At 42.5% G+C, this 26,617-nt stretch overlaps 1 protein-coding gene and 1 non-coding gene across 2 annotated transcripts; one reads left to right on the forward strand and one right to left on the reverse strand.

Annotated features, from left to right (window-relative positions):
• Positions 1 to 17,542: 17,542 nt before the first annotated feature.
• LOC112234679 (heparan sulfate 6-O-sulfotransferase 2) lies at positions 17,543 to 22,349 on the reverse strand. The gene is made up of 2 exons (XM_024402930.2): positions 21,334 to 22,349; positions 17,543 to 20,741 (listed from the first exon to the last, which is right to left on the reverse strand). The coding sequence occupies exons 1-2, from the start codon at positions 21,906 to 21,908 to the stop codon at positions 19,868 to 19,870; spliced, it is 1,449 nt and encodes a 482-aa protein (XP_024258698.1). The 5' UTR covers positions 21,909 to 22,349; the 3' UTR covers positions 17,543 to 19,867.
• A 37-nt stretch (positions 22,350 to 22,386) lies between these two features.
• trnaf-gaa lies at positions 22,387 to 22,459 on the forward strand. The gene has a single exon. It is a non-coding gene; the product is annotated as a tRNA-Phe (tRNA).
• The last annotated feature ends 4,158 nt before the right edge of the window (positions 22,460 to 26,617 follow it).

Genomic DNA, 26,617 nt, shown 5'->3' on the forward strand with positions numbered 1-26,617 from the left:
TTCTAAATGGACATTGACCCCAAGCATACTTCCAAAGTTGTGGCAAAATGGCCTAAGGACAACAAAGTCAAGGTATTGGAGTGGTCATCACAAAGTCCTGACCTCATCCTATAGAACATTTGTGGGCTGAACTGAAAAGTGTGTGCTAGCAAGGAGGCCTACAAACCTGACTCAGTTACACCAGCTCTGTCAGGAAGAATGGGCCACAATTCACCCAACTTATTGTGGGAAGCTTGTGGAAGGCTACCCAAAATGTCTGCCCCAAGTTAAACAATTTAAATGCAACGCTACCAAATACTAATTGAGTGTTTGTAAACTTCTGACCCACTGGGAATGTGATGAAAGAAATAAAAGCTGAAATAAATAAATCTCTACTATTATTCTGACACTTTAAAATAAAGTTGTGATCCTATCTGACCTAAAACAGGGAATTTTTACCAGGATTAAATGTGATGTATTGTGAAAAACTGAGTTTAAATGTATTTGGCTAAGGTGTATGTAAACTTCCGACTTCAATTGTATATACTGTGGCGTACAGCAGGTCAGCCACCAGGGGGAGACTCGTCGAGGCCTGGTGACAGATGGAGTATACATCACGAGGCGATGGCTCCATCTGCTGAATGTGCCAGGTCTCGACGGGCTCTCCGGCCAGGACTAATCAAGGGCTGATTGCTCACCAGCTGTAAAAGTTCCATAAAGCTGCCAGAAGGGCAGCACACAATGGGAGAGTCTCGGGGAGGAAAGGACTCCCGTATAGTTGGGGACGGTACCAGAGGTAACAGAAGGGAGTTCAGTTTTGAATAGAAATATTCAACATTCATATAAACACAAGTATAATGCATCAAAATAAAGCATAATTTTTGTTAATCCAGCCACTGTGTCAGGCTTTACTGTGAAAGCACACCATATGATTATCTGAGGACAGTGCCCCGCATACAAAAACATGAAAAACATTTCTCAACCAGGCAGGTGCGACACGAAAGTCAGAAATAGCATTATAATAAATGCCTTACCTTTGAAGATCTTCATCTTTTTGCAATCCCAACTGTCTCCGTGACACAATGAATGGTCGTTTTGTTCAATAAATTCCTTCTTTATATCCCCAAAATGTCCATTTATTTGGCGTGTTTGATTCAGAAATTCCCCGGTTTCAACTCGCCCAACATAACTTCAAATTTAAGAAGGAATGAACCGTTTCCAAAACAGGAGAAAAATAAAGAGGAGCGCGCTACTGTTCACACACAGCAAAAGACTTGAGTCCATCTGAGTGACACATGGAAAGAATAGGACTACTTCTTCATTTCTCAAAAGAAAAACATTGAACAATTTCTAAAGACTTTTGACATCTAGTGGAAGCCATAGGAACTCCAATCTAGGCCTTAATAAATCAGGTTTCCCATTGAAAATATTGGAAAACACAATGACCTCAATTTTTTTCCCCCCCTGGATGGATTGTGCTTGGGATTTCACCTGCCAAATCAGTCCTGTCATACTCACAGACATAATTTTAACAGTTTTAGAAACTTTAGGGTGTTTTCTATCCAAAACTACCATGCATATGCATATCATAGCTTCTGGGCCTGAGTAACAGGCAGTTTACTTTGGGCACGCTTTTCATCCAGACGTGAAAATACTGCACTCTAGCCCAGAGGTTAAACATTTTTGGGAAAAATACATTTTTTTTGTTATCAATTAGTATATTTGAGTTTAACCACAATATTTGTTGTATTATTTGTTCTTTCTTTTCAGGTGTATTAAACTGAAATTGCAACCAACTTTCTAAGGCTTGTTTAAAATAATGATATTTTGGAGATTATTTCATTTTCAAATAACCGAAAGTGAGCAGTTGTAATCTGAATAAAGGGAAAAAGTTCAGTGATCCAATATGTAATATACACTTATCATAATTTGGTTTCAATCCAAAGGAGGTTAGCAAAAGTATCTACATCCTCTGTGAGGCTGTGGAGGGATTCTAATTGTGGTTTTAAAAGAAAACATGAATCAGCAACGTACAATGACACCTTTGTTTTTAAGTCACGGATTTCTAATCCCTTAATATTATTGTTGGATATAATTTTAACAGCTAACATTTCGATGGCAATAATAAATAGATATGCCGATAGTGGACAAACTTGTTTTACTCCTCTTGACAGATTAGAACTTTCTGAGATGTAGCCATTATTTACTATTTTACACCTAGTTTTACTATACATAAATTTAACCCATTTAATAAGAGATTCTCCAAAATTGAAATATTGTAGGCATTTATATATAAACTCCAGTCGTACTTTATCAAACGCCTTTTCAAAATCAGCTATGAAAACCAGGCCTGGTTTCCCTGATACTTCGTAGTATTCTATCGTTTCGTTATATTATCTCTAATGTATTGTGCATGTAAAAAAACTGTCTGATTAGGATGAATAAAATCTGACAATACCTTTTTAATTCTATGCGCCAAGATTTTAGGTATAATTTCTGCATAACAACACAGAAGTGTAAGAGGCCTCCAATTGTTAAACGGACTGGATCTTTATATATACCACTTGGATCCTGTTTCAGTAATAATGAAATCAGACCTTGTTGCATGTCCGATAATCTACTGTTTATATAGGAGTGGTAAAAACATGCTAATAATTGTCCTCTGAGTATATAAAAAAGTTAGGTATACTTCCACTGGTATGCCATACAGCCCTGGAGTTTTCCCAGACTTAAAGGCTTTAATTGCATCAAGAAGTTCCTCCTCTAATTTGGCCTTCACATGAGTCTTTCTGTACAGATGTTAATTTTACATTAATAGCTAATTGTATGGATTTTTTTCCTTCGGTTAGTGGAGATGGAGACTGAAATGAAAACATATTCTTAAAGTACTTTACGCCCTCGATCAAAACATTGTTTGTTGCATCATGCGTGACTCCATAATTTGTAACAAGTATCAACAAAAAAAAATAGGTTGCATTTCTATGTTGAAGATTGAAAAATAATATGGTGCATATTTCCCCATATTCCATCCAGTTCACTTTATTTTTATAATATATTACACTGGATTTTCTTGAATAAGTTCCTCCATTTCTTCTTGTTTTTCCTCTGATTTATTCTGTGTCTCTAGTACAGCTTTTATTGCTATCTAACTGTACTGTTAGTACTTCAATTTCCTTTGTTAAACCTCTTGAGCCTACTTGAGACGCAGACGTCCCACCTAGAGCTCTGGAAATGCAAATGCGCTACGCTACACGCTAATAGTATTAGTTAAAACGCAAACGTTCATTAAAATACACATGCTTGGTATTGAAATAAAGCTACAGTCATTGTGAATCTAGCCACCGAGTCAGATTTTTAAAATGCTTTTCGGCGAAAGCATGAGAAGCTATTATCTGATAGCATGCAACACCCCAAAAGACCCGTAGGGGATGTAAACAAAAGAATTAGCATAGTCGGCGCTACACAAACCGCACAATAAAATATAAAACATTAATTACCTTTGACCATCTTCTTTCTTGGCACACCTTGATGTCCCATAATCAATACTGGGTCTTTTTTTGGATTAAATCGGTCCATATATAGCCTAGATATCGATCTATGAAGACTGTGTGATAAACGGAAAAAAATAGCGTTTCATAACGTAACGTCATTTTTTAAAAGTTAAAAATTCGACGATAAACTTTCACAAAACACTTCGAAATACCTTTCTAATGCAACTTTAGGTATAACTACACGTTAATAAGCTATAAAAATCATCAGGAGGCGATGTAAATTCGATAGTTGGTCGTGTGGAAAATGTCCGGAAAAACACAGAGACAATGCCTCAGGTTGGTGGTCGGAGGGAATCGGTTCCCTTTGGTCGGATCTACCAAGAATCAAATCAGAATCAAATGAGGAGACTCTATACATCCTGTGGAAGCTGTAGGTACTGCAAGCTCGGCCTCATTTAATACGGTTCACCTTTAACAATGGGTTGAAGTGGCGCATGGATATTTTTTCCCATCTCCAGTGATCAGATTTTCCTGCGCTTTTCGATGAAACAGACGTTCTGTTATAGTCACAGCCGTGATTTAAACAGTTTTGGAAACGTCTGAGTGTTTTCTATACACACATACTAATCATATGCATATACTATATTCCTGGCCTGAGTAGCAGTACGCCAAAATGTTGCGCGATTTTTAACAGAATTTCCGAAAAAGTAGGGGGAGGCTTAACAGGTTTTAATATGGACTCTTTTGGCCTAAATTCCTTTATTTTATAGATAAGTACTGAATTGCATGGCCTCTAAAGGCATATTTAAAAGTGTCACATACAATAAGGGTATCTGCTGTACCTATGTTACGTCGGAAAAAATCTGTTAGAAATTCTTCTGTCCTAGTTATAAACACGTTATCATCCAGAAGGCTTTGATAAAATTTTCAATATCCTCGCCCACGTGGAAATTTTGTAAGAGTAATATAAATGCCAATTATGTGATGATCTGACCGCATTCTGTCCCCAATCAACACTTTTTAAACTTTTGGTGCCAGAGAGAATGCCATAAGAAAGTAATCAAGACGACTAGCTTGATTAAGCCTCCGCCATGTATATCTCACTAGGTCAGGATTGATTAAGCCTCCATATGTCCACACATTCCAATATATCCATGACATTCATGATTTCCTTACGTGCCCGAGGGTGATAGTTTGTAGTGTGATTTCCTTTTCGGTCCATATAGGTATTTAAAACCATATTAAAATCTCCCACCATAATAAGAGTCTAGTGTTGTTTGTAGAGTTGATCAAATCTTATATACACTGCTCAAAAAAATAAAGGGAACACTAAAATAACACATCCTAGATCTGAATGAATTAAATATTCTTATTAAATACTTTTTTCTTTACATAGTTGAATGTGCTGACAACAAAATCACACAAATTATCAATGGAAATCAAATTTATCAACCCATGGAGGTCTGGATTTGGAGTCACACTCAAAATTAAAGTGGGAAACCACACTACAGGCTGATCCAACTGATGTAATGTCCTTAACTTCTTCGATATAGGGGGTGCTCTTTTAATTTTTGGATGAAAAACGTTCCCGTTTTAAACAAGATATTTTGTCACGAAAAGATGCTCGACTATGCATATAATTGACAGCTTTGGAAAGAAAACACTCTGACGTTTCCAAAACTGCAAAGATATTGTCTGTGAGTGCCACAGAACTGATGTTACAGAAAATACCCAGATAAAAATACAATCAGGAAGTGCCGCATTTTTTGAAACCGCCTCATGGTAATGACTCCTTATATGGCTGTGGAGGAGCTAGGAGTCAGCTTACCTTTTCCACGTTTTCCCCAAGGTGTCTGCAGCATTGTGACGTATTTGTAGGCATATCATTGGAAGATTGACCATAAGAGACTACATTTACCAGGTGGTCGCTTGGTGTCCTCCATCACATTTATTGCGTAATCTCCAGCTGCAGTATTTTTCCGTTTTCTTCGGATGAGAAGCCAGCTGCAACCACTGATAGATTATCGAATAGATATGTGAAAAACACCTTGAGGATTGATTCTAAACAACGTTTGCCATGTTTCTATCGATATTAATGGAGCTAATTTGGAAAAAAGTTTGGCGTTGTACTGCATTTTTTTTTCTTAACCAAACTTGATGAACAAAACAGAGCTATTTCTCTTCCACAAATAATCTTTTTGGAAAAAATGAACATTTGCTATCTAACTGAGAGTCTTGTCATTGAAAACATCCGAAGTTCTTCAAAGGTAAAATATTTTATTTGAATGCTTTTCTTGTTTTTGTGAAAATGTTGCCTGCTGAATGCTATGCTTAATGCTATGCTAGGCTATCAATACTCTTACACAAATGCTTGTGTAGCTTTGGTTAAAGCATATTTTGAAAATCTGAGATGACAGTGTTGTTAATAACAAAAGGCTAAGCTTGTGTTTCAATATATTTATTTCATTTCATTTGCGATTTTCATGAACAGGAAATGTTGCGTTATGGTAATGATCTTGAGGCTATGATTACGCTCCCGGATACGGGATTGCTCGACGCTAGAGGTTAAAACAAGTCAAAATGAGGCTCAGTAGTGTGTGTGGACTCCACGTGCCTGTATGACCTCCCTACAACGCCTGGGCATGCTCCTGATGAGGTGGCGGATGGTCTCCTGAGGGATCTCCTCCCAGACCTGGACTAAAGCATCTGCCAACTCCTGGACAGTCTGTGGTGCAATGTGGCGTTGGTGGATGGAGCGAGACATGATGTCCCAGATGTGCTCAATTGGATTCAGGTCTGGGGAACGGGCGGGCCAGTCCATAGCATCAATGCCTTCCTCTTGCAGGAACTGCTGACACACTCCAGCCACATGAGGTCTAGCATTGTCTTGCATTAGGAGGAACCCAGGGCCAACCGCACCAGCATACGGTCTCACAATGGGTCATGAGGATCTCATCTCGGTACCTAATGGCAGTCAGGCTACCTCTGGCGAGCACATGGAGGGCTGTGCGGCCCCCCAAAGAAATGCCACCCCACACCATGACTGACCCACCGCCAAACCGGTCATGCTGGAGGATGTTGCAGGCAGCAGAACGTTCTCCACGGCGTCTTCAGACTGTCACATCTGTCACATGTGCTCAGTGTGAACCTGGTTTCATCTGTGAAGAGCACAGGGCGCCAATGGCGAATTTGCCAATCTTGGTGTTCTCTGGCAAATGCCAAACGTCCTGCACCGTGTTGGGCTGTAAGCACAACCCCCACCTGTGGACGTCGGGCCCTCATGGAGTCTGTTTCTGACCGTTTGAGCAGACACATGCACATTTGTGGCCTGCTGGAGGTCATTTTGCAGGGCTCTGGCAGCGCTCCTCCTGCTCCTCCTTGCACAAAGGTGGAGGTAGTGGTCCTGCTGCTGGGTTGTTGCCCTCCTACGGCCTCCTCCACGTCTCCTGATGTACTGGCCTGTCTCCTGGTAGAGCCTCCATGCTCTGTACACTACGCTGACAGACACAGCAAACCTTCTTGCCACAGCTCACATTGATGTGCCATCCTGGATGAGCTGCACTACCTGAGCCACTTGTGTGGGTTGTAGACTCAGTCTCGTGCTACCACTAGAGTGAAAGCACCGCCAGCATTCAAAAGTGACCAAAACATCAGCCAGGAAGCATAGGAACTGAGAAGTGGTCTGTGGTTATCACCTGCAGAACCACTCCTTTATTGGGGGTGTCTTGCTAATTGCCTATAATTTCCACCTGTTGTCTATTCCATGTGCACAACAGCATGTGAAATGTATTGTCAATCAGTGTTGCTTCCTAAGTGGACAGTTTGATTTCACAGAAGTGTGATTGACTTGGAGTTACATTGTGTTGTTTAAGTGTTCCCTTTATTTTTTTGAGCAGTGTATATTTTCAAAGAAGCTTGGATCATCATTATTTGGACCCTGTACATTAATAAGGCATATCTGTTTATTGTCCAATAACATATTTAAAATAATCAATCTACCTTGATGATCTGTTTGGACAATTTGTACATTTGAATCAAAATTACTGTTAATTAATATCACCTCTTTTGAATTTCTTTGCCAATGGGAGAAATATATTTTGCCCCACCCCCCCAGTTCTTTTTCCACAAAATAAAATTGTTGAATGAGTTTCCTGTAAACAATAGATTCACGCCCTGACCTTAGAGCCGTTTCATTTCTCTATTTGGTTAGGTCAGGGTGTGATGTGGGTGGGCATTCTATGTTTTGTTTTCTATGTTTCTTTATTTCTATGTTTTGGCCGGGTATGGTTCTCATTCAGGGACAGCTATCTATCGTTGTCTCTGATTTGGAATCATACTTAGGTTGCCCTTTTTCCCTCCTTTCAGTGTGGGTAGTTGTTAGAGGCTTTATAGCCAAAGTTAAGCTTCACGGTCATTTCCTTGTTTTCTTGGTTACATTTTTTATAAATAAAAGGAATATGTGCGCTCACCACCCTGCACCTTGGTCTCATTCCGACGACGGTCGTGACAGAACTACCCACCACCAAAGGAACAAGCAGCGTGGCCAGGAGGAGCAGGGATCCTGGGCCCGGGAGAAGAGAGAATGGAGGACATCTTGGACATGGGAGGAGGTTATGGCAGGGGACAAGACCCTGCCATGGAAACAGGCTTAAGTAGCGAGGGAGGAACGACTTCGCTACCAGGAGTCACGGCAACGGAGCAGGCACGAGAGGCAGCCACAAATATGTTTGGGGGGGGTACACGGGAAGTTTGGCTGATTCAGGTTGGAGACCTGAGCCAACTCCCCGTGCTTACCGTGGCGAGCGTCGTACTGGTCAGGCACCGTGTTATGCAGGGGAGCACACGGTGTCTCCAGTGCGCGTTCACAGCCCGGTACGCTACCTTCCAGCCCCCCGAATCGGCCGGGCTAGAGTGGGCATCCAGCCAGGCCGGAGGGTGCCGGCTCAGCGCATCTGGCCGCCAGTACATCTCTACGGCCCAGGATATCCTGCGCCGGCTCTGCACACTGTCTCCAGTGTGTCTGCACAGCCCAGTGCGTCCTGTGCCTGTGCCCCGCACGTGCCGGGCCAAAGTAACCATCCAGCCAGGACGGGTTGTGCAGGCTCTATGCTCGAGACCTCCAGTGCGCCTCCACGGCCTGGTGTATCCTGTGCCCGCTCCCAGAGCCAGGCCTCCTGTGTGTCTCTCCAGTCCAGTGATGATCCATGGCATGAAGCCTCCAGTGATGAGCCATGGCACGAAGCCTCCAGTGATGATCCATGGCAAGAAGCCTCCAGTGATGATCCATGGCACGAAGCCTCCAGTGAGGAGTCATGGCACGAAGCCTCCAAAAAGGGTGCCCAGTCCGGGGCCCGCAACGAGGGTGCCCAGTCCGGGGCCCGCAACGAGGGTGCCCAGTCTGGGGCCCGCAACGAGGGTGCCCAGTCTGGGGCCCGCAACGAGGGTGCTCAGTCCGCGGTCGGCGGCGAGGGTCCCCACACCAGAGGCGCCACCACAGTGGGGTGAGCCAGAGGTGGAGCGGGGTCTATGTCCCGCACCAGAGCCACCACCGCGGATGGATGCTCACCCGGACCCTCCCCTATAGGTTCAGGTTTTGTGGCCGGAGTCCACACCTTTGGGGGGGGTTCATTAACTTCGGTTTGAATCTTATTGACTGTCCCTTTTAGTTTGTTTGTGTCTTTCTACAATGTCGCAGCTTTTTCATCACTCATCTCGAGGCTTGCCTTCAACTCTTCTATATCATTACTGACTAGTTGAAGTATGCCCAGTTTGTCATTTACTGATTTTAACAGATCAGTTTCAACCTTTACCATTTGACTGATTTTAACAGATCTGTTTCAACCTTTACCATTCCTGGTGGTGAAAAGATTAAATCGTCTATGTCTGTAGAAGAGTTGCATTTTCGTTTTGAAAGGGGTTCCCCTGTCTTACACTCCATCATGTTTGGGTTTTGCTTGTTTTCATAACATTTGTTGATACACTTCTCTAGTCTTGTGATTTGCTTTGTGCTATTATCGAGATTGAAGGTTATTACACACCAGATTGTGTAATGCTAATATTTAGTCTAACTTACCGATATTGAATATTACATTTTTATCTTGAGGTGGTCTATATAGCCATGTTCAGTCCACCATCTTCTTTCTAAGGAGGCTGTTAACCAGTTGTATGTTAACCAATCATCTGTTGGCTGACATTAGCCTGAATGTTATTTTTATTTCTCCCTTTACCTGTCTAGAATTATGTCAGAGTTGGGAGGAGCGATAAGAGTGGTCAACGTTAAAGCATCACCTAGTCTTCCTTGGGATAAAGTGGACCAGCAAACAAGATCTCAAGTATGTGGAGGGAGCACAGGTGCGGACCTATTGCAGCCCATCCAGATTCAGAAACTTCTAGTTTACAGGGTGGCTTTTTCATTTTTCGGGTGTTTTTTTTCATTTTTCCATTTTTAATGGAATTTCAAAAACTGTAATATCTGATCTTATTATGTCAGTTGTCAGACTTTCAATTCACAGTGATTATATTTATATTGTATATATATTTATCTATCTTCTATTTTCCATTTTTTTTGACATGGAAGAAAATCACCATCCTGGTATTACTCGGCAGAACACTTCATCCAGCTGAACACTTTCAAGTGTGAAGAAAAAGAAAACAACAGCCTTCCATCATCAGATACAGCCATCACCTGGCCTGATTCCTTTCAAGTTACTTGGGAACAAATGCCAACTGATTTACACACAGCCATTACCAATGGCCAAAGACCAAAACCAGCAGATCAACGTTAGATGATCCAAATCCTTGCTGACGAGATGAGGAACATTGAAGCAAACCCAGGTCGATCACAAGGTCTTACTGTTGTGCTTTACATTTTTTCAGTACCCAAAGAGTTGATGACTTCCGCATTCGAGACGAACAAAAAACTGAAAGTATGTGTAGAGCACCTGAATAGGGACAACAATCTTGAAAGAGCAAGACTCAATAGGAGCCAAAAAAAGGAGAGGGCCCTCTGACACATACGGATGCACACGATGGAAGCCGGAGCTCCCGCCATGTGATAGTGAAACAAGTCTTGGAGAAAAGGTAGACTTCAGAAGACGTGTAATAACGTGATGAGGGAGTTACTGGAGCTGATAGGGGAGAAGTGTGCAAATTAAATGGAGGAAACCTACTACCTGCAGTGGCGCTGCATCAATGCCATACCTACCCCTCCCATCAAAGATCAGAAGTAGGTGGCCTTTTGAGGTCGTACAAAAGTAACTCTATGCACACTTCGACATGCTCACGGATGTGAGTGTTGCTAGACTCCTGGTACAAGGAATGCAGCAGTGTGGAAGAACCTTAATTGACTTCTTCAAGAACAAGACAACGAACAGAGAATCTATCCAAGGAGGAAGATTTGTATTTGTATTTTTTATTTAACTAGGCAAGTCAGTTAAGAACAAATTCTGATTTACAATGACGGCCTATCCAAACCAAACCCTAACCCGGATGACGCTGGGCCAATTGTAAGCCGCCCAATGGGACTCCCAATCACGGCCAAGAGGAGATGGTCACGTTTATACTCCAGCTACTCATGACACACTTCAGGGAGGAGAAGGACAGATTTGTGCTCCATGCAGATGTCAGTATTTCTCTTTAACAGCCAGATCTTCCAATCCATATGTTTATTTGTTGTGTCCTGCAGGGGTCAACCACATCTGTGGACATCCAAGGAACACTCACCCTACCTGGGAGTCCATGGCCCATTCTACTTGGAATGCATTCTTTCACTATTGCACTCACAGTGACAATCACTTTGAAAGTAATCTTTATTTTACCTCAACCATAACTGTTGTTGGTTTGGATAGAGAAGCACTTATTTCAGTAAATGTTTGTCTGTTATTGATTTTTGGTTTCAGGTGAAACTCCGCTGGATTTTATTCAAAGGTAAGTCTCTCACTCACTCACTCACTTCAGGTGCTTCATCGACATCAATCCAGAGAGAGGTACAAAGGCCACTCTCTTTGAACACTCATGTCTCCACTATTTTTTGGAAGTTTACAGACTTTCAAGTGAAACTTTTAGGTTAGTGAGTGGTCGTTCGAAGATGACATATCATATTTGATATTGTAATTCCTCTGCCCCCCACACTGACACAGACTTAGAGTCACTTGCAGATTGACATTCACAGTCAGTCAATTATGTTTTGCATTACTGACTGCAATGTATGTAAGCAAAATATACTCATATTTTTCAGCAAATCCAACAGTAGAGGCCTATGTTCTTACTGGTGCGCTTCACTGTTGTGGTGCCAAGGAGATCAAAGTGCAATGTTGAGATGCTCACGTATTACTATTGCTTTCCCATCAGTAGGCAATACATTCCACTAACCTTGCAGGAGGCTGTTTTCAGCGCTCTCTCTTGGTCATTGGTCTGGAAAAAACCAGTCTCTGTGAAACATCAAGCTAAAATCGATGCCTGCAATCTAGTTCAAATACCATAATATTTCAAACAGAACAGGAGCTAAATCATCCATGTGTATTGATCACATCTTTATTAATGCTCCAGAAATATGCTCTAAAGCAGCATCCACACCAATTGGATGTAGTGATCCTTATGTAATAGCCTTATCTAGAAAAACCAAAGTTCCAAAAACTGGACCTAAAAATGTGTGTAAGCGATCATACAAGAGATGTTGCAATGATTCCTACGTCGAAGATGTGAACAATATTTGTTGGTCTGATGTGTGTAATGAGGAACAACTTGACACTGCACTTGAAGCATTATGAAACTGCTTCTTCCGGTTACTGATAGGCATTTGAGTTCCATAAAGTGGGTGTGGAAGAGGTGATTTTGTTTTTGCCATCTATATATAAGGACAAGCCACCTGGTCCCGACAACCTGGATGGTAAATTGCTGAGATTAGTAGCAGAATACATTACAACTCCTGTTTGCCACATCTTCAATTTAAGCCTGTAAAATGGTGTGTGCCTGGAGGAAGGCAAAGGTAATTCTGCTGCCCAAAAATAGCAGAGCACCCTTTAACACTCAGAGTAGCAGAATTGCGTAACTAATAGCCAACAGGAGATTCAGTGAAAATAATAATCTGATTGATTTATCAATACCAGTCCCCATGCTTGTCTCAAAGCAGCATTGAAATGGTGCCGAAATAGTTGACCACACACGGGTAGGCTATTCCTGTGTCTACACAGGCAACACAATTCTGATCTTTTTTTCACTAATTGTTCTTTTGACCAATCAGATCAGCTCTGAAAAATATCTGAAATGCAAAGATCTGATGTGATTGGTCAAAACACCAATTAGTGGGAAAAAGATAATAATTGATTTGCCTGTGTCAACACAGCCATATTGGTGAACTCAAGGAATAACATACTGTATCACACATTGAGATGAAAAGCAATAATCCAAGTTATAATCCAAACTAGAATTTATTTTCCACCATAATTTGCAAATTAATTAATTAAAAATCCTACAATGTGATTTTCTGGATTTTTTTTCTCATTTTGTCTTTCATAGTTGAAGTGTACCTATGATGAAAATTACAGACCTCTCTCATCTTTTTAAGTGGGAGAACTTGCACAATTGGTGGCTGACTAAATACTTTTTTGCCCCACTGTATGTTGTAGTGGTGGAGTAGGGGCCTGAGGGCACACAGTCTTGGCAGCAGCTAACGGGGATCCATAATAAATACAAATACAGGAGACAAACTTAGATCCAAAATAAATCCATAGAAACACATTGGGCTTACTTTGGACAAATTTTGGCAAAAGTGAAACCTCTCACTTCGCCTCTTCCTCTTTGTCCCAACCACTTCCTCTATTCCAGATTGACATCATTAACTTGTAGACTCGTATGCCGTGGCATTGACACATTGTGGGAAGCAACAAGTCTGCCTAGGATGATTAATCACTGTGTCGGTTTTGATGAGATGTTAATTAGGTTTGAATATTTATTTTAAAAAATTGTATTTATTTAACTAGGCAAGTCAGTTAAGAACAAATTCTTATTTTCAATGATGGCCTAGGAACAGTGGGTTAACTGCCTGTTCAGGGGCAGAACAACAGATTTGTATCTTGTCAGTTTGGGGATTTGAACTTGCAACCTTCCGGTCACTAGTCCAACGCTAATGAGGCGAAGCCAGGAGTTAGAGTACAAATCTAGGATCAGACTTTCACATCGCCAATGTTCTTATTACTGTTCATAACTGTCAGTCAAGAATTGGGGAACATTTTCCATCAAAAAAGGGTTCAAATAGGTCTATTGATTTGCAATTCAATAGACCTATGCATTCTGTAGTTCTTCAAAAGATAGAGAGTGAATTTGGAATAAGGGGGACGCTTTTAACATTTCCTTATTCTGTAACCTCTTTCGATATCTATCCAACATGTGATACATTTCTGCAATCCTCAAGATGTTTCTTAACCACACACACAAAATATTGATATCATATTCACAGGAGGCATATTTGCGTACACTGAGTCAAAACCATATTTTCAGTTCACATTTGGTAGAATGGAACAGCAGGTTAGACAAACAGAGACACCATTATTTTAGTCCTAATTGTACCGAATGACAATTCAATTTTGTATGATTAGGAAACATTAGAGGATTTCAGAAATGTATCATGTGTTGGGCTAATAGAGTACCAGTCAAAAGTTTGTACACACCTACTCATTCAAGGATTTTTCTTTATTTTTACTGTTTTCTACATTGTAGAATAATAGTGAAGACATCACAACTATGAAATAACACATATGGACTCATGTAGTAACCAAAAAAGTGTTAAACAAATCTAAATATATTTTAGATTCCTCAAAGTAGACACCCTTTCCCTTGATGACAGCTTTGCACACTTGGCATTCTCTCAACCAGCTTCATGAGGCAGTCACCTACTAGGGCAAGAACAGGAAACAGAAATGACAGTTCATCATTACTTTAAGACAAGAAGGTCAGTCAATCCAGAGAATGTCAAGAACTTTTGAACTTTTCTTCAAGTGCAGTCGCAAAAACCATCAAGCGCTATGATGAAACTGGCTCTCATGAGGACCGCCACAGGAAAGGAAGACCCAGAGTTACCTCTGCTGCAGATGATACGTTCATTAGAGTTACCAGCCTCAGGTCGCAGCCGAAATAAATGGTTCACAGAGTTCAAGTAACAGACAAATCTCAACATTAAATGTTCAGAGACTGCGTGAATCAGGCCTTCATGGTCAAATTGCTGCAAAGAAACCACTACTAAAGGACACCAATAAGGAGAGACTTGCTTGGGCCAAGAAACATTAGACCAGTGGAAATCTGTCCTTTGGTCTGACGAGTCCAAATGTTTGATTTTTGTTTCCACCCGCCGTATCTTTGTGAGACGCAGAGTAGGTGAACGAATCATCTCCGCATGTGCAGTTCCCACCGTGTAGCATGGAGGAAGAGGTGTGATGGTGCTTTGCTGGTGACACTGTCAGTGATTTATTTAGAATTCAAGGCACACTTAACCAGCATGGCTACCACAGCGTTACGCCATCCCATCTGGTTTGCGCTTAGCGGGACTATAATTTGTTTTTCAAAAGGACAATGACCCAACACACCTCCAGGCTGTGTAAGGGCTATTTGACCAAGAAGGAGCGTGATTGAGTGCTGCATCAGATGACCTCACCTCCACAATCACCAGACCTCAACCCAAATGAGATGTGCCAGACACAACTAAGAATAACCATACTTGTATGCCAGGGCCACATTCAGTGGCCAAATGTTGCAGATAGAAATGGCATAAACAGAGATGATGTGATTCCTTATTCTACATAGTATAGTTCTATCTGAATGTTCCAAAACGCACCCATGGTAGCTATGCACGGTGGTGTTATTGTAGCATGTGCAGCATTCAGATTTCCATTAATTTATTCCTTGCACAATCAAGTAATACATCCAAAGTATAATTTACAGACAGGGATTATAATTTAGACTAGACCAGATTTATTAAAAAAACTAGAGATGACATTTTCAGTGGAGACAGTTGTGGTCACATGGAATCAGCACCTCCTGCTGGAGCAAACAGAGAAAGCAACGATGAGACAACTTATGCTGGTCCAATCGGAACCTGGCTGGCAACACATTTGTACCAACCAGAGACAAGCGTGTAGATTACACATGTGTAGTAAGGATGTGGACATACCAACAAACTAATGCATATTAGTAACAAGACATGACACCAGTGAATTATTTTTGTTTAATATACAAAAGAGAAGACAAGGATAGCACAAAAAGTGAATATAACAGACAGGTGTGCTACTGATTGAGGTAATTATACAAATCTAATTTAGTGAGAAATGTGTTTCTTTCCGCACGATCACTTAAGTCTTTCTCAGTCATTTGTAAGCTGCATGTCATCCGACAAATCATTCAACAGCTTTACCCTGACCTACATTAAGTCATGACAAAAATAGTAGTATAATACGAATACAAAAATCTCAGTGAAAACAAAAACATAGCTTATTCTCTTTCAAACAAAACCAGTTATATTCAGACCCTTTTCCACATTTTGTTACATTACAGCCTTTTTCTAAAATAAATCTTTTTAAAATGTTTTCCTCAATCTACTTACAATACCCCATAATGACTAAGCAAAAACAGGTTTTTAGAAATGTTATCAAACGTATAAAAAAAAAATATTCCTTACAAATGTATTCAGACCCTTTGCTATGAGACTCAAATTAGCTCAGGTGCATCACGTTTCCATTGATCATGGGCTCCAGAGTAGCGCAGCGGTCAAGGCACTGCATCTCAGTGCAAGAGGTGTCACTATAGACACTGGTTCGATTCCAGACTGTGTCACAACAGGCTGTGATTGGCAGTCCCAATAGGGAGGTGCACAATTGGAAGTGGAATTAGCGGAATTAGCGCCCTATCATTGTGAATAAGAATTTGTTCTTAACGGATTTGCCTGGTTAAATAAAATAAATAAAAATCATCCTTGCCACATTTCTACAACTTGATTGGAAGTGATTTGGAAAGGCACACACCTGTCTATATAAAAAGGTCCCACAGTTGACAGCGCATATCAAAAAAATAATAATTCAGGTCAAAATAACTGTCTGTAGAGCTCCGAGGCAGATTTGGGGAAGGGTACCAAAAAAATGTAGGCAGAATTGAAGGTCCCCAAGAACACAGTGGCCTCCATAATTTTTAAATGGAAGAAGTTAGGAACCAGCAAGACTATTTCTAGAGCTGGCCGCACATCCAAACTGAGCAATCGGGGGAGAAGGGAGGTGACCAAGAACCCAATGTTCTCTCTGACAGAGCTCTAGAGCTCAACCATCTCTGCAGTATTACACCAATCAGGCCTTTATGGTAGAGTGGCCAGACGGAAGCCACTCCTCAGTAAAAGGCACATGACAGCCCGCTTGGAGTTTGCCAAAAGGCACCAAAATGACTATCAGACCATGAGAAACAAGATTCTCTGGTCTGATGAAACCAAGATTGAACTCTTTGGCCTGAATGCCAATCGTCATGTCTGAAGGAAACCTGGCACCATCCCTACGGTGAAGCATGGTGGTGGCAGCATCATTCTATGGGGGTGTTTTTCAGTGGCAGGGACTGGGAGACTAGTCAGGATCAAGGGAAAGATGAAAGGAGCAAAGCACAGAGATCCTGCTCGAGAGGGCTCAAGACCTCAGATTGGGGCGAAGGTTAACCTTCCAGAAGGACAACGACCCTAAGCACACAGCGAAGACAACGCATAAGTGGCTTTGGGACAAGTCTCTGAATGTCCTTGAGCGGCCCAGCCAGAGCCTGAAGTTGAACCCGATTGAACTCCTCTGGAGCTCTGGAGAGACCTGAAAATAGCTGTGCAGCGACACTCCCCATCCAACCTGACAGAGCTTAAGAGGATCTGCAGAGAAGAATGGGAGAAACTCCCCAAATACAGGTGTGCCACACTTATAGCGTCATACCCAAGATGACTAGATGGCTGCCAAAGATGCTTCAACAAAGTACTGAGTAAAGGGTCTGAATAATAATGTACATTGGAATATATATATATATATATTTTAAAGATTCCTAAAACCTGTTTTTGCTTTGTCATTATGGGGTATTGTGTGTAGATTGATGAGAAAAAAAACAATCGAATCAATTTTAAAATAAGGATGTAACATAACTAAATGTGGAAAAAGTCGAGGGGTCTGAATACTTCCTGAATGCACTGTACCTCAATATCAAAATTATTATAATTAAAACATTTCTGTACTAGTAACCAACAGTTCTGCACCAGAATCGTAGGGATCTCCTCAGAAGGCTTGGGTGATTGTGAGGGGCATGGGCCAAATGGCACTCTATTTTCTATATAGTTTTGTTCTAGTCCAGGTTCTAGTCAAAACTAGTGCACTATATTAGGGAATAGGGTGCCAATTGGGATAAGCACTGTATTCTCTCTCAGAAATGTCATGGCCACAATGTGGGTAAGTGAAGTACATGAAAACAAATTACATTCAAGAAACATAAGTAGGTATAGCGAAATGGAAAACTGGCCATGGACTAAAGCAGCGGTTCCCAAACTAGGGGTCGTGACCCCGTCGCCTGATATGAAAATGGGGTCGCAGGAGAATTTCCAAAATCCTGTTATAATATTGTCTTTGTCTCTTAAAATCATTGTAATGTGGTTCACCTTAAAAATCGAGATGAAAATGATTAAAACCTAAAAATTTGAAATTCAACCAGAGAGCGCCCTTAGATCATTGGAAAAGGCCACACTTGACCATTGCACTTAAAATTATTCCACGGTGAATGGCTAAGCCCAGTATGCTATGAAACCATACACTATTTCAGATACTTTGATACTACTGGCCACAATTGATATGATGAAAACAATGTGGTGAGGCAAAGGCACATAAACTCACATCAACACCTTTGTCAGATAACTCCCCACCTTACGCTCTCCAATTGGATGCTAGCTGTGAGGGCCGAGATGCATTGACTTTTGTTCACTACATGTCGGGGGATGCTATTCTCAACGACATATTGTTCTGTCTCACGATTCACGAGCATGAAACGGCACAGGGGATGTTCAGTGTGCCCCGTGGCTATATTAACAAGATTCCATGGGATTGAATGGTGGGCTTTTACACAGTTGGGGATCCATCTATCGCGGGTAGGCCTGTGCAATCTAGTTATGAATGTGTCTCCCCCTGCCATATGGACACATTGTATGACACACACACTGAGCCATAATGGATACACCAAGAGCAACTGGCGGCAAAAGAGCTGTGCACAGAACTTGGAGATATGCAGCAGGTAACTTAGATTGTAAACTATATCGCGTAAGCCTGTTCGTAAAACTATGTGGACATATGGAATCATAGCATGACAATGTTCCATTTCACACAAGGCTTGGTGGTTATCGAGGGGTAGTGTTGGAATGATTTTTAGAATTGAGAGGGGAACGGTTGTCATTCGCAATGGATGTAAAAACAGACTTTGTTGACTATCGGTGTCATGAAAAGAAGATGTGTCTCCTTGCCTATGTAACAGACATATTTGGGGAACTGAACACAAGCATGCAGGGGAAATATTATAAAAAAAATATTATACAGATGGAAATCCATTTGACTGTGATCCTGGCGCAGTTGACATGCCGGTAAGTGAAATGACACAGCTGATTCACGGGTCACTATGGAGGAGTTTTGGGACCTAACTCAAAGGGAAAACTGTGCCATCTCCCTCCGGGTATTAAAACTAATGGTACGCTGATTCAGTGCTCTAGTCTGCATTAAAAACAAATATCGATCCAGGTTGAATGTGACAGGAGAGATGAGATGCGCACTGTCGACCACGTCCCCTGACTTTGAGTAGCTCCGGCGCGACATGCATCAAGCACACCCCTCTCATTAGTGGTGGTGAGATGAGATCCATTTTGTCAGACTAATTTGCAATTGACTGTCATGGCCCCACATTAAAAGTATATGAGGGTGGGTTGAGAATACAATGTTTTTCAATTGACCGCCATAGTAAACTTCACATGGTTGGGGTTGTGAGAATTTTCACATATCAAAATGGGGGTCATGGCCAAAAATGTTTCGGAACCCCTGGATTAAAGGTTGGGATGCAGGCTAAAGGGAGCTGTGCGTGGTTAGTGTTGAGTTTTGAAAATGGATGTGTCCCATATGACTTTGTTCCTGAAGTGTGCATTTGTTCACTATTCCCCAAATATTGAATAGCGCTGGATTGGTGTAGGCATGGGCAAAACCACATTTTTCTTATACCAGTCATTTCCTTTCAAAATCACGAAGGGACGTGAACATGTGCACACTTCGGGAGAAAGGAGATATTGGGACACACCCATAATGTCTGTGCAGACAAGGCAAGCCTGGAAAATTCACATGGCTCACTCCTCCTTCGGCTTGGTCCTCTCACTACTACCGCCACTGTTCCACATTGTCCATGTAGTCCTCCATGGTGCTGTTCTCCTCCAGACCCCACCACTCTGGCAGCTGCACCTCAGCCTCAACTGCCTCTCCACCTTCCCTCTCCTGCTTCATCTCTGGGGTGGGTGGTCGTAGGTGGGTGGTGATCGCCTCCCCGGCCTGGGTCTCTGTCCACTGGGGCTTGTTGCTGGGCCACATCGCCACCGGCCATCCTATCCCCAGCCTAGTTGACCCCAGCCTCCCTCGAAGCCTCCTCCTCTCCTGCTGCCTCTTCTCCCTGGCCTGCCTCCTCTCCTGCTGACGGGCCACCTGGAAGCGCTGGAGGAACAGGTCGCGTGCGTACTCATACAGCTCCACGTCCCATTGGTTCAGCTGGCGGATCCGTTGTTGCGTCTCAGGGGCGACCTCTACACTGCTCGCCCGCGTCCCGTTGAGCTGGGTGAAGGGGGCGATGAACGCCAGGCGGAAGGTCTTCTCAAACAGATACTGGGTTTTCCTCTGGTACTCTGTCAGGCCAAAGAAGGCCATACCCCGCAGGTTCCGCTTGGCGCTCTCTAATAACACGGCCCAGCGCTCATCCTCGCTCATGGCCGAGTCGTTGTAACAGCCCACTAGGCTGAGATCTGCCAGCATGCGGACCTGCCGGTTGTTGGCCAGGTTGTAGGGGCAGTCCATGAAATCCTTCAGAGAGCAGCCTGACCAGTCATCCCCGGGGTAGCAGCTGGGCAGCTCGGCCAGCGTGGGGGAGCGACCGTCACACACGTGCAGGGAGGCCTTCCAGGTGGCACCACGCTGCACGTGCCGCCACTCGCTCAGGTAGCGCCACACCGGGTCACGCAGGATGGTGATGTAGTAGTAGTTCCGGCTGAGAGAGAAGAGACCTAGGTCAGTTCATTTGTCTTTATATTTGGGGTTTTGTATTCAGCACCTCTGAAATTTCACCTAACTAATAATAACCAACTAAATGGCCTCAATGAGTTTATGTCACAAATGGCATGCTATTTCCTATAAAGTGCACTACTTTTGACCAGGGCCTCTAATCAAAACCAGTGGACTATATAGAGGAATATAAGGGGGTAATTTGGGACACAGCCTCTGTATGCACCCATCTTCCAAGTTCCCAACCATCTCACAGTCTCTCTGCAGATCACCCAACCCACACACGCAATCATGCCTTCAAAGTGTGAGTTCATGCAGAGTGCCAACAATATTTAATTCGTACTCCTCCCAAAAACACACATTTTCCCAACAATTTGGCTCACAACACATTTTACACTGACTCGGACATGAGAGAAGCTACACAAACACTACCAGACAAAATCAGGATTACCACTCAAAGATCATACATAAATATGAGCTGTGAATTCAATATTGGAAGAAGATGCTGAACAAATTGAAATGTTCATCTACAATTCATGTCAAATCCATTCCTCGCTATACTCTTGAGTGACACTCACCTGGGAACTATAGGCTTCTTGGGTGGCTCACGCATGTTCATGAGGGACGGCACGCAGTTGGTCAGCTCTGTCCAGTCCGCGTGAAGACCGCAGCTCCATCCGGTCGAGAACCGGGAGAAAAGCCACGTTTCCCTTTTACCTGGCCGGTAACAGGTACATTTCTTTTGGCCAGCATGACACTCACAAGGCCTCTCGAGTTTAATATTACGCACTAAATGTCGACCAAAGGTTGTGCCCCCGGTCTTCTGGATGTGAAGAAAAACAATAACATCGTCTCCCTTGATATTGAAGTCAACGAGGCGACTGAGGTCGGAAGTTGTGAAATTGAAGCGGGGAACGAACCGGGCTAGGGCACCGTCCTCAGCGACGTACGGGTCCTTTCCACTGAGGCCAGTGTCGTTTACCTCTCCCCGGGACCCGATGGCATTGCCGCCCGACCTGGAGGACAATGATCCTATGTGCAACAGCTGGCAATCGGAGCTAGGACAAACGTACTGAAGCACAATAACGCCAAAGAGCAACACCATCACCAGGGCAATATAGAGCCGGTGTTGGTTGGTGGACTTTTCATCCATCTTCCCGAGAGAAACCAAACCGCATTACTCAAACAGTTTGCCCCTCTGCTGTGGGCCCTTCCTCGGCTGGGGAAAACACTGGTTTTATATTGCTTTCAATTCGTTTACTAAACAAAAACAATGGCCACCTATGGCTGGCTAGCCCCACTTGCTAACGTAAGTTACATTCGCATACAGAGAGCGCTTTGATCTTTCACGAAATAATTGTGGCACAGGAGTGATACCATTTACTTCTCACAGAAATCTGCTTGTAGATTACGGATTTTGTGTTTCCACCTACAATAGTTCGGTGTTTAGAGTTCCCTTCCATTATTACGTTCCCTGTGATCCTCAACCTTTCCTCCCACAATCCCCTGCGTTGGCTAGGGAAATACGTCACTGGGTGGAGGCCCTCTGATGTGAGCCAATCCATGGAATTTGATATATAGCATGCCCTTAATCACCTCACGTAAAGGTATCACGTCACACTTTCCTCACCGCCGAAATAGCTCAGTTGGGAGAGCGTTAGACTGAAGATCTAAAGGTCCCTGGTTCGATCCCGGGTTTCGGCAAGGCGTACATTTTTTTTGGGGTCACATACACATGTTATTGCGGGTGACGAGGGCGATTGTGTTTCTAGCTCCAACAATGCAGTAATATCTAACGCTACACAACCTAAAAGTAAAATAACGGAATAAAGTGGGCTCCCGAGTGGCGCAGCGGTTAAAGGCACTGCATCACAGTGCTAGCGCTCAGTGCTAGCGACCTCGGTATGATTCCAGACTGTATCACAACTGGCTGTGATTGGGAGACGCACAGATGACTCATCATTGCCCTGGTAAGGGTTTGGCCGGTGTAGGTCTTCATTGAAAATTAGAATTTGTTCTTAACTGACTTGCCTAGTTAAATAATATATATTTTTATTTATTTCACCTTTATTTAACCAGGTAGGCTAGTTGAGAACAAGTTCTCATTTACAATTGCGACCTGGCCAAGATAAAGCAAAGCAGTTCAACACATACAACGAGACAGAGTTACACATGGAGTAAAACAAACATACAGTCAATAATACAGTATGAACAAATTTATATACAATTTGAGCAAATGATGTGAGATAATGGAGGTAAAGGCAAAAAAAAAAAAAGGCCATGGTGGCAAAGTAAATACAATATAGCAAGTAAAACCCTGGAATGGTAGATTTGCAGTGGAAGAATGTGCAAAGTAGAAATAAAAATAGTAATGTTTCTTATCGATGGCGGTTAAGATATCGTTTAGGACCTTGAGCGTGGTTGAGGTGCACCCATGACCAGCTCTGAAACCAGATTGCATAGCAGAGAAGGTATGGTGAGATTCGAAATGGTCGGTAATCTGTTTGTTGACTTGGCTTTCGAAGACCTTAGAATGGCAGGGTAGGATAGATATAGGTCTGTAGCAGTTTGGGTCAAGAGTGTCCCCCCCTTTGAAGAGGGGGATGACCGCAGCTGCTTTCCAATCTTTGGGAATCTCAGACGACACGAAAGAGAGGTTGAACAGGCTAGTAATAGGGATGGCAACAATTTCGGCAGATAATTTTTTAGAAAAAAAGGGTCCAGATTGTCTAGCCCGGCTGATTTGTAGGGGTCCACATATTAGGATGAGCAATGTCAGAGTGGCATAGACTAAAATATAATACAGTATACAGAGATGAGTAAAGCCAAAATATATAAACATTCAAGTGGCCAGTGATTTCAAATCTATGTATCGACTAGTATTTTTTTTCTTTTGAGGCTATATAACATTGGGATATTGAATGTTTTTTGGGTTGAGAAACAAATACTGAAATCAGTCAACATGGGCTTCCTCTTTCTATGCAATGATGTGAAAGAATTGTAAGCCTACAGATGTTGGCAGGTTAGATGCACCATAGCTTCACCTACCCCTTCGTATTTGTTATAGATCCCCATTACGCTTCCTGGGGTCCAGCTATATTAAGGCAGTAGTACAATTTTTAAAAACCATTACAATACATTTACAACATTTCACAACACATTGTGTGCCCTCAGGCCACGACTCTACGAACACATATCTAAAATTAATGTGTGTGTGTATAGTGCGTATGTTATTGTGTGTGTGTGTGTCTGTGCCTGTTTCTTACAGTGCAGCAATATCTAACATGTAATCTAACAATAGCTAATACACACAAATCTAAGTAAAGGAATGGAATAAGAATAGCGATGACAGAACACCATAGGCTAAGATGCAATAGATGATATAAAATACAGTATATACATTGAGATAAGTGATGCAAGATATGTAGACATTATTAAAGTGGCATTATTAGTGACTAGTGATCCATTTGTTAAAGTGGCCAATGATTTCAAGTCTGTAGGCAGCAGCCTCTCTTTTGCTAGTGATGGCTGTTTAACAATCTGATGGCCTTGAGATAGCTGTTTTTCAGACTCTTGGTCCCAGCTTTGATGCACCTGTACTGACCTTGCCATCTGGATGGTAGCGAGGTGATCAGGCAGTGGCTCGAGTGGGTGTTGTCCTTGATGATCTTTTTGGCCTTCCTATGACATCAGGTGGTATAGGTGTCCTGGAGAGTTTGCCCCCGGTGATGCATTGTGCAAACTGCACCACCCTCTGGAGGGCCCTGCGGTTGTCGGCGGTTCAGTTGCCGTACCAGGCGGTGATACAGCCCGACAGGATGCTCTCAATTGTGCCTCTGTAAAAGTTTGTCATGGTTTTAGGTGACAAGCCACACCGCCTCCTGAGGTTGAAGAGGCGCTGTTTCGCCTTCTTCACCACACTGTGGTGAATGGATGGACCAGTTCAGTTTGTCCGTGATGTGTAAGCAGAGGAACTTAAAACTTTCCACCTTCTACGCTGCTGTCCCGTCAATGTGGATAGGGGGGGTGCTTCCTCTGCTGTTTCCTGAAGTCCACAATCATCTCCTTTGTTTTGTTGACGTTGAGTGAGAGATTTCTTTCCTGACACCACACTCCGAGTGCCCTTACCTCCTCCATGTAATCGGTCTCGTCGTTGTTGGTAATCAAGCCTACTACCGTTGTGTTGTCTGCAAACTTGATGACTGAGTTGGATGCGTGCATGGCTACGCAGTCATGGGTGAACAGGGAGTACAGGAGGGTGCTGGGCACGCACCCTTGTGGGGCCCCAGTGTTGAGGATCAGTGAAGTGGAGATGTTGTTTCCTACCATCAGGAAGTCCAGGTCCCAATTGGGCAGGGTTCAGACCCAGGGCTTCGAGCTTGAAGATGAGCTTGGAGGGTACTATGGTGTTGAATACTGAGCTATAGTCAATGAACAGCATTCTTACATAGGTATTCCTCTTGTCCAGATGGGATAGAGCAGTGTGCAGTGTGATGGCGATTGCATCGTCTGTGGACCTATTGGGACGGTAAGCAAATTGAAAGTGGGTGTAGGGTGATAGGTAAGGTGGAGGTGATTTGATCCTTGGCTAGTCTTTCCAAGCACTTCATGATGACGTGTGTGTGCTACGGGGTGATAGTCATTTAGTTTTGACCATGACAGTTTACAATCCAGGGTTACTCCAATCAGTTTAATCTATTTAGAAGTAATTTATTCCTTGCCACCCATTCTGAAACTAAGTGTTGCATTCATTTTAGTAGCTGTAGTAGCTGATGTGTAGGGTTGAGTCATCCGCATACATAGACACGCTTTACTCAGTCAGTGTCATGTCATTAGAAAATATTGAAAAAAGGGGCTTAGATAGCTGCCTTGTGGAATTCCTGATTCTACCTGGATTATGTTGGAGTGGCTTCCATTAAAAAAACACCTTCGGTCTACTGTTAGACAGGTAAATCTTTATCCAAAATATAGCAGGGAGTGTAAAGCACACACTTTCTAGTAGGCTTAAATTGAAGATACAGCAAATAGGAGTGTCAATATCATCCACTATTATCCTCAGTAATTCTCTATCCCAGTTGTCAGATCCAGGTGGCTTGTCAATGTTGATAGACAACAATAATTGTGAAGGAGAGTAGACAAGACCTGTAGCTTCTACACACAAAGGCATATGCATGATTGAATGTTCATAAGTATTATGGATTTAATTTTTCAAAGTGCATATTTTGAAATAGGAAGAAGTTTAATTTTTAGGGTAAACTAAACTAACCATCATGTCAGTAATTCAGAAAATAAAACATTTAAGACCATGTAAATATCTGTCTTTATTTAATATACCCGTTACAATGTAGCATCTATCTCATCTTGTTTTTCTCATAACATTTTCGAGAAACGCGGATTAAAAATCTGATGGATTGTTACAGCCTCTTTGCAGAGACATTTAAAACGGCTGCTTATTATTAACACAGTTTTAACAATGACTCTTTTAAGCCACTTACATCTGTGTCCCAAATTACATTTTAATATTCCCTATGTAGTGCACTGATCTTGACCAGTGCTATAAAGGGAATAGGGTAACATTTGGGACACAGACATACTCTCGTCAGGCATCATAAAGATGACTCAATGTTGTTCTTGTGGGCCGAAGACAGATGGGGGTGTGTCTTCATTTATCCATCTCTTCAACTATCTGGCTGTGTCTGAAATTGAACCCTGTTCTTTATATATCACACTTCTTTTGATCAGGGCCCATAAGAGTCTGGTCAATAATTGTGCACTATGGTGGGAAAAGGAGGCCATTTCAGATGCACCTCACAGAGATTGTTTCATGGATCAGTTAAAAGCTAGACTAACACACCACTGCTG

Source organism: Oncorhynchus tshawytscha, linkage group LG03 (assembly GCF_018296145.1).
Source record: "Oncorhynchus tshawytscha isolate Ot180627B linkage group LG03, Otsh_v2.0, whole genome shotgun sequence".
NCBI lineage: Eukaryota > Metazoa > Chordata > Actinopteri > Salmoniformes > Salmonidae > Oncorhynchus > Oncorhynchus tshawytscha.

What these genes read in the sequence shown, in the direction of transcription:
- LOC112234679 (XM_024402930.2), bottom strand. Translation starts at nt 21,908, where the DNA reads ATGGATGAAAAGTCCACCAACCAACACCGGCTCTATATTGCCCTGGTG. An exon ending in AAGAAGCCTATAGTTCCCAG is followed by an intron (nt 20,742 to 21,333) that starts GTGAGTGTCACT and finishes CTTCTCTCTCAG; the next exon opens with CCGGAACTACTACTACATCA.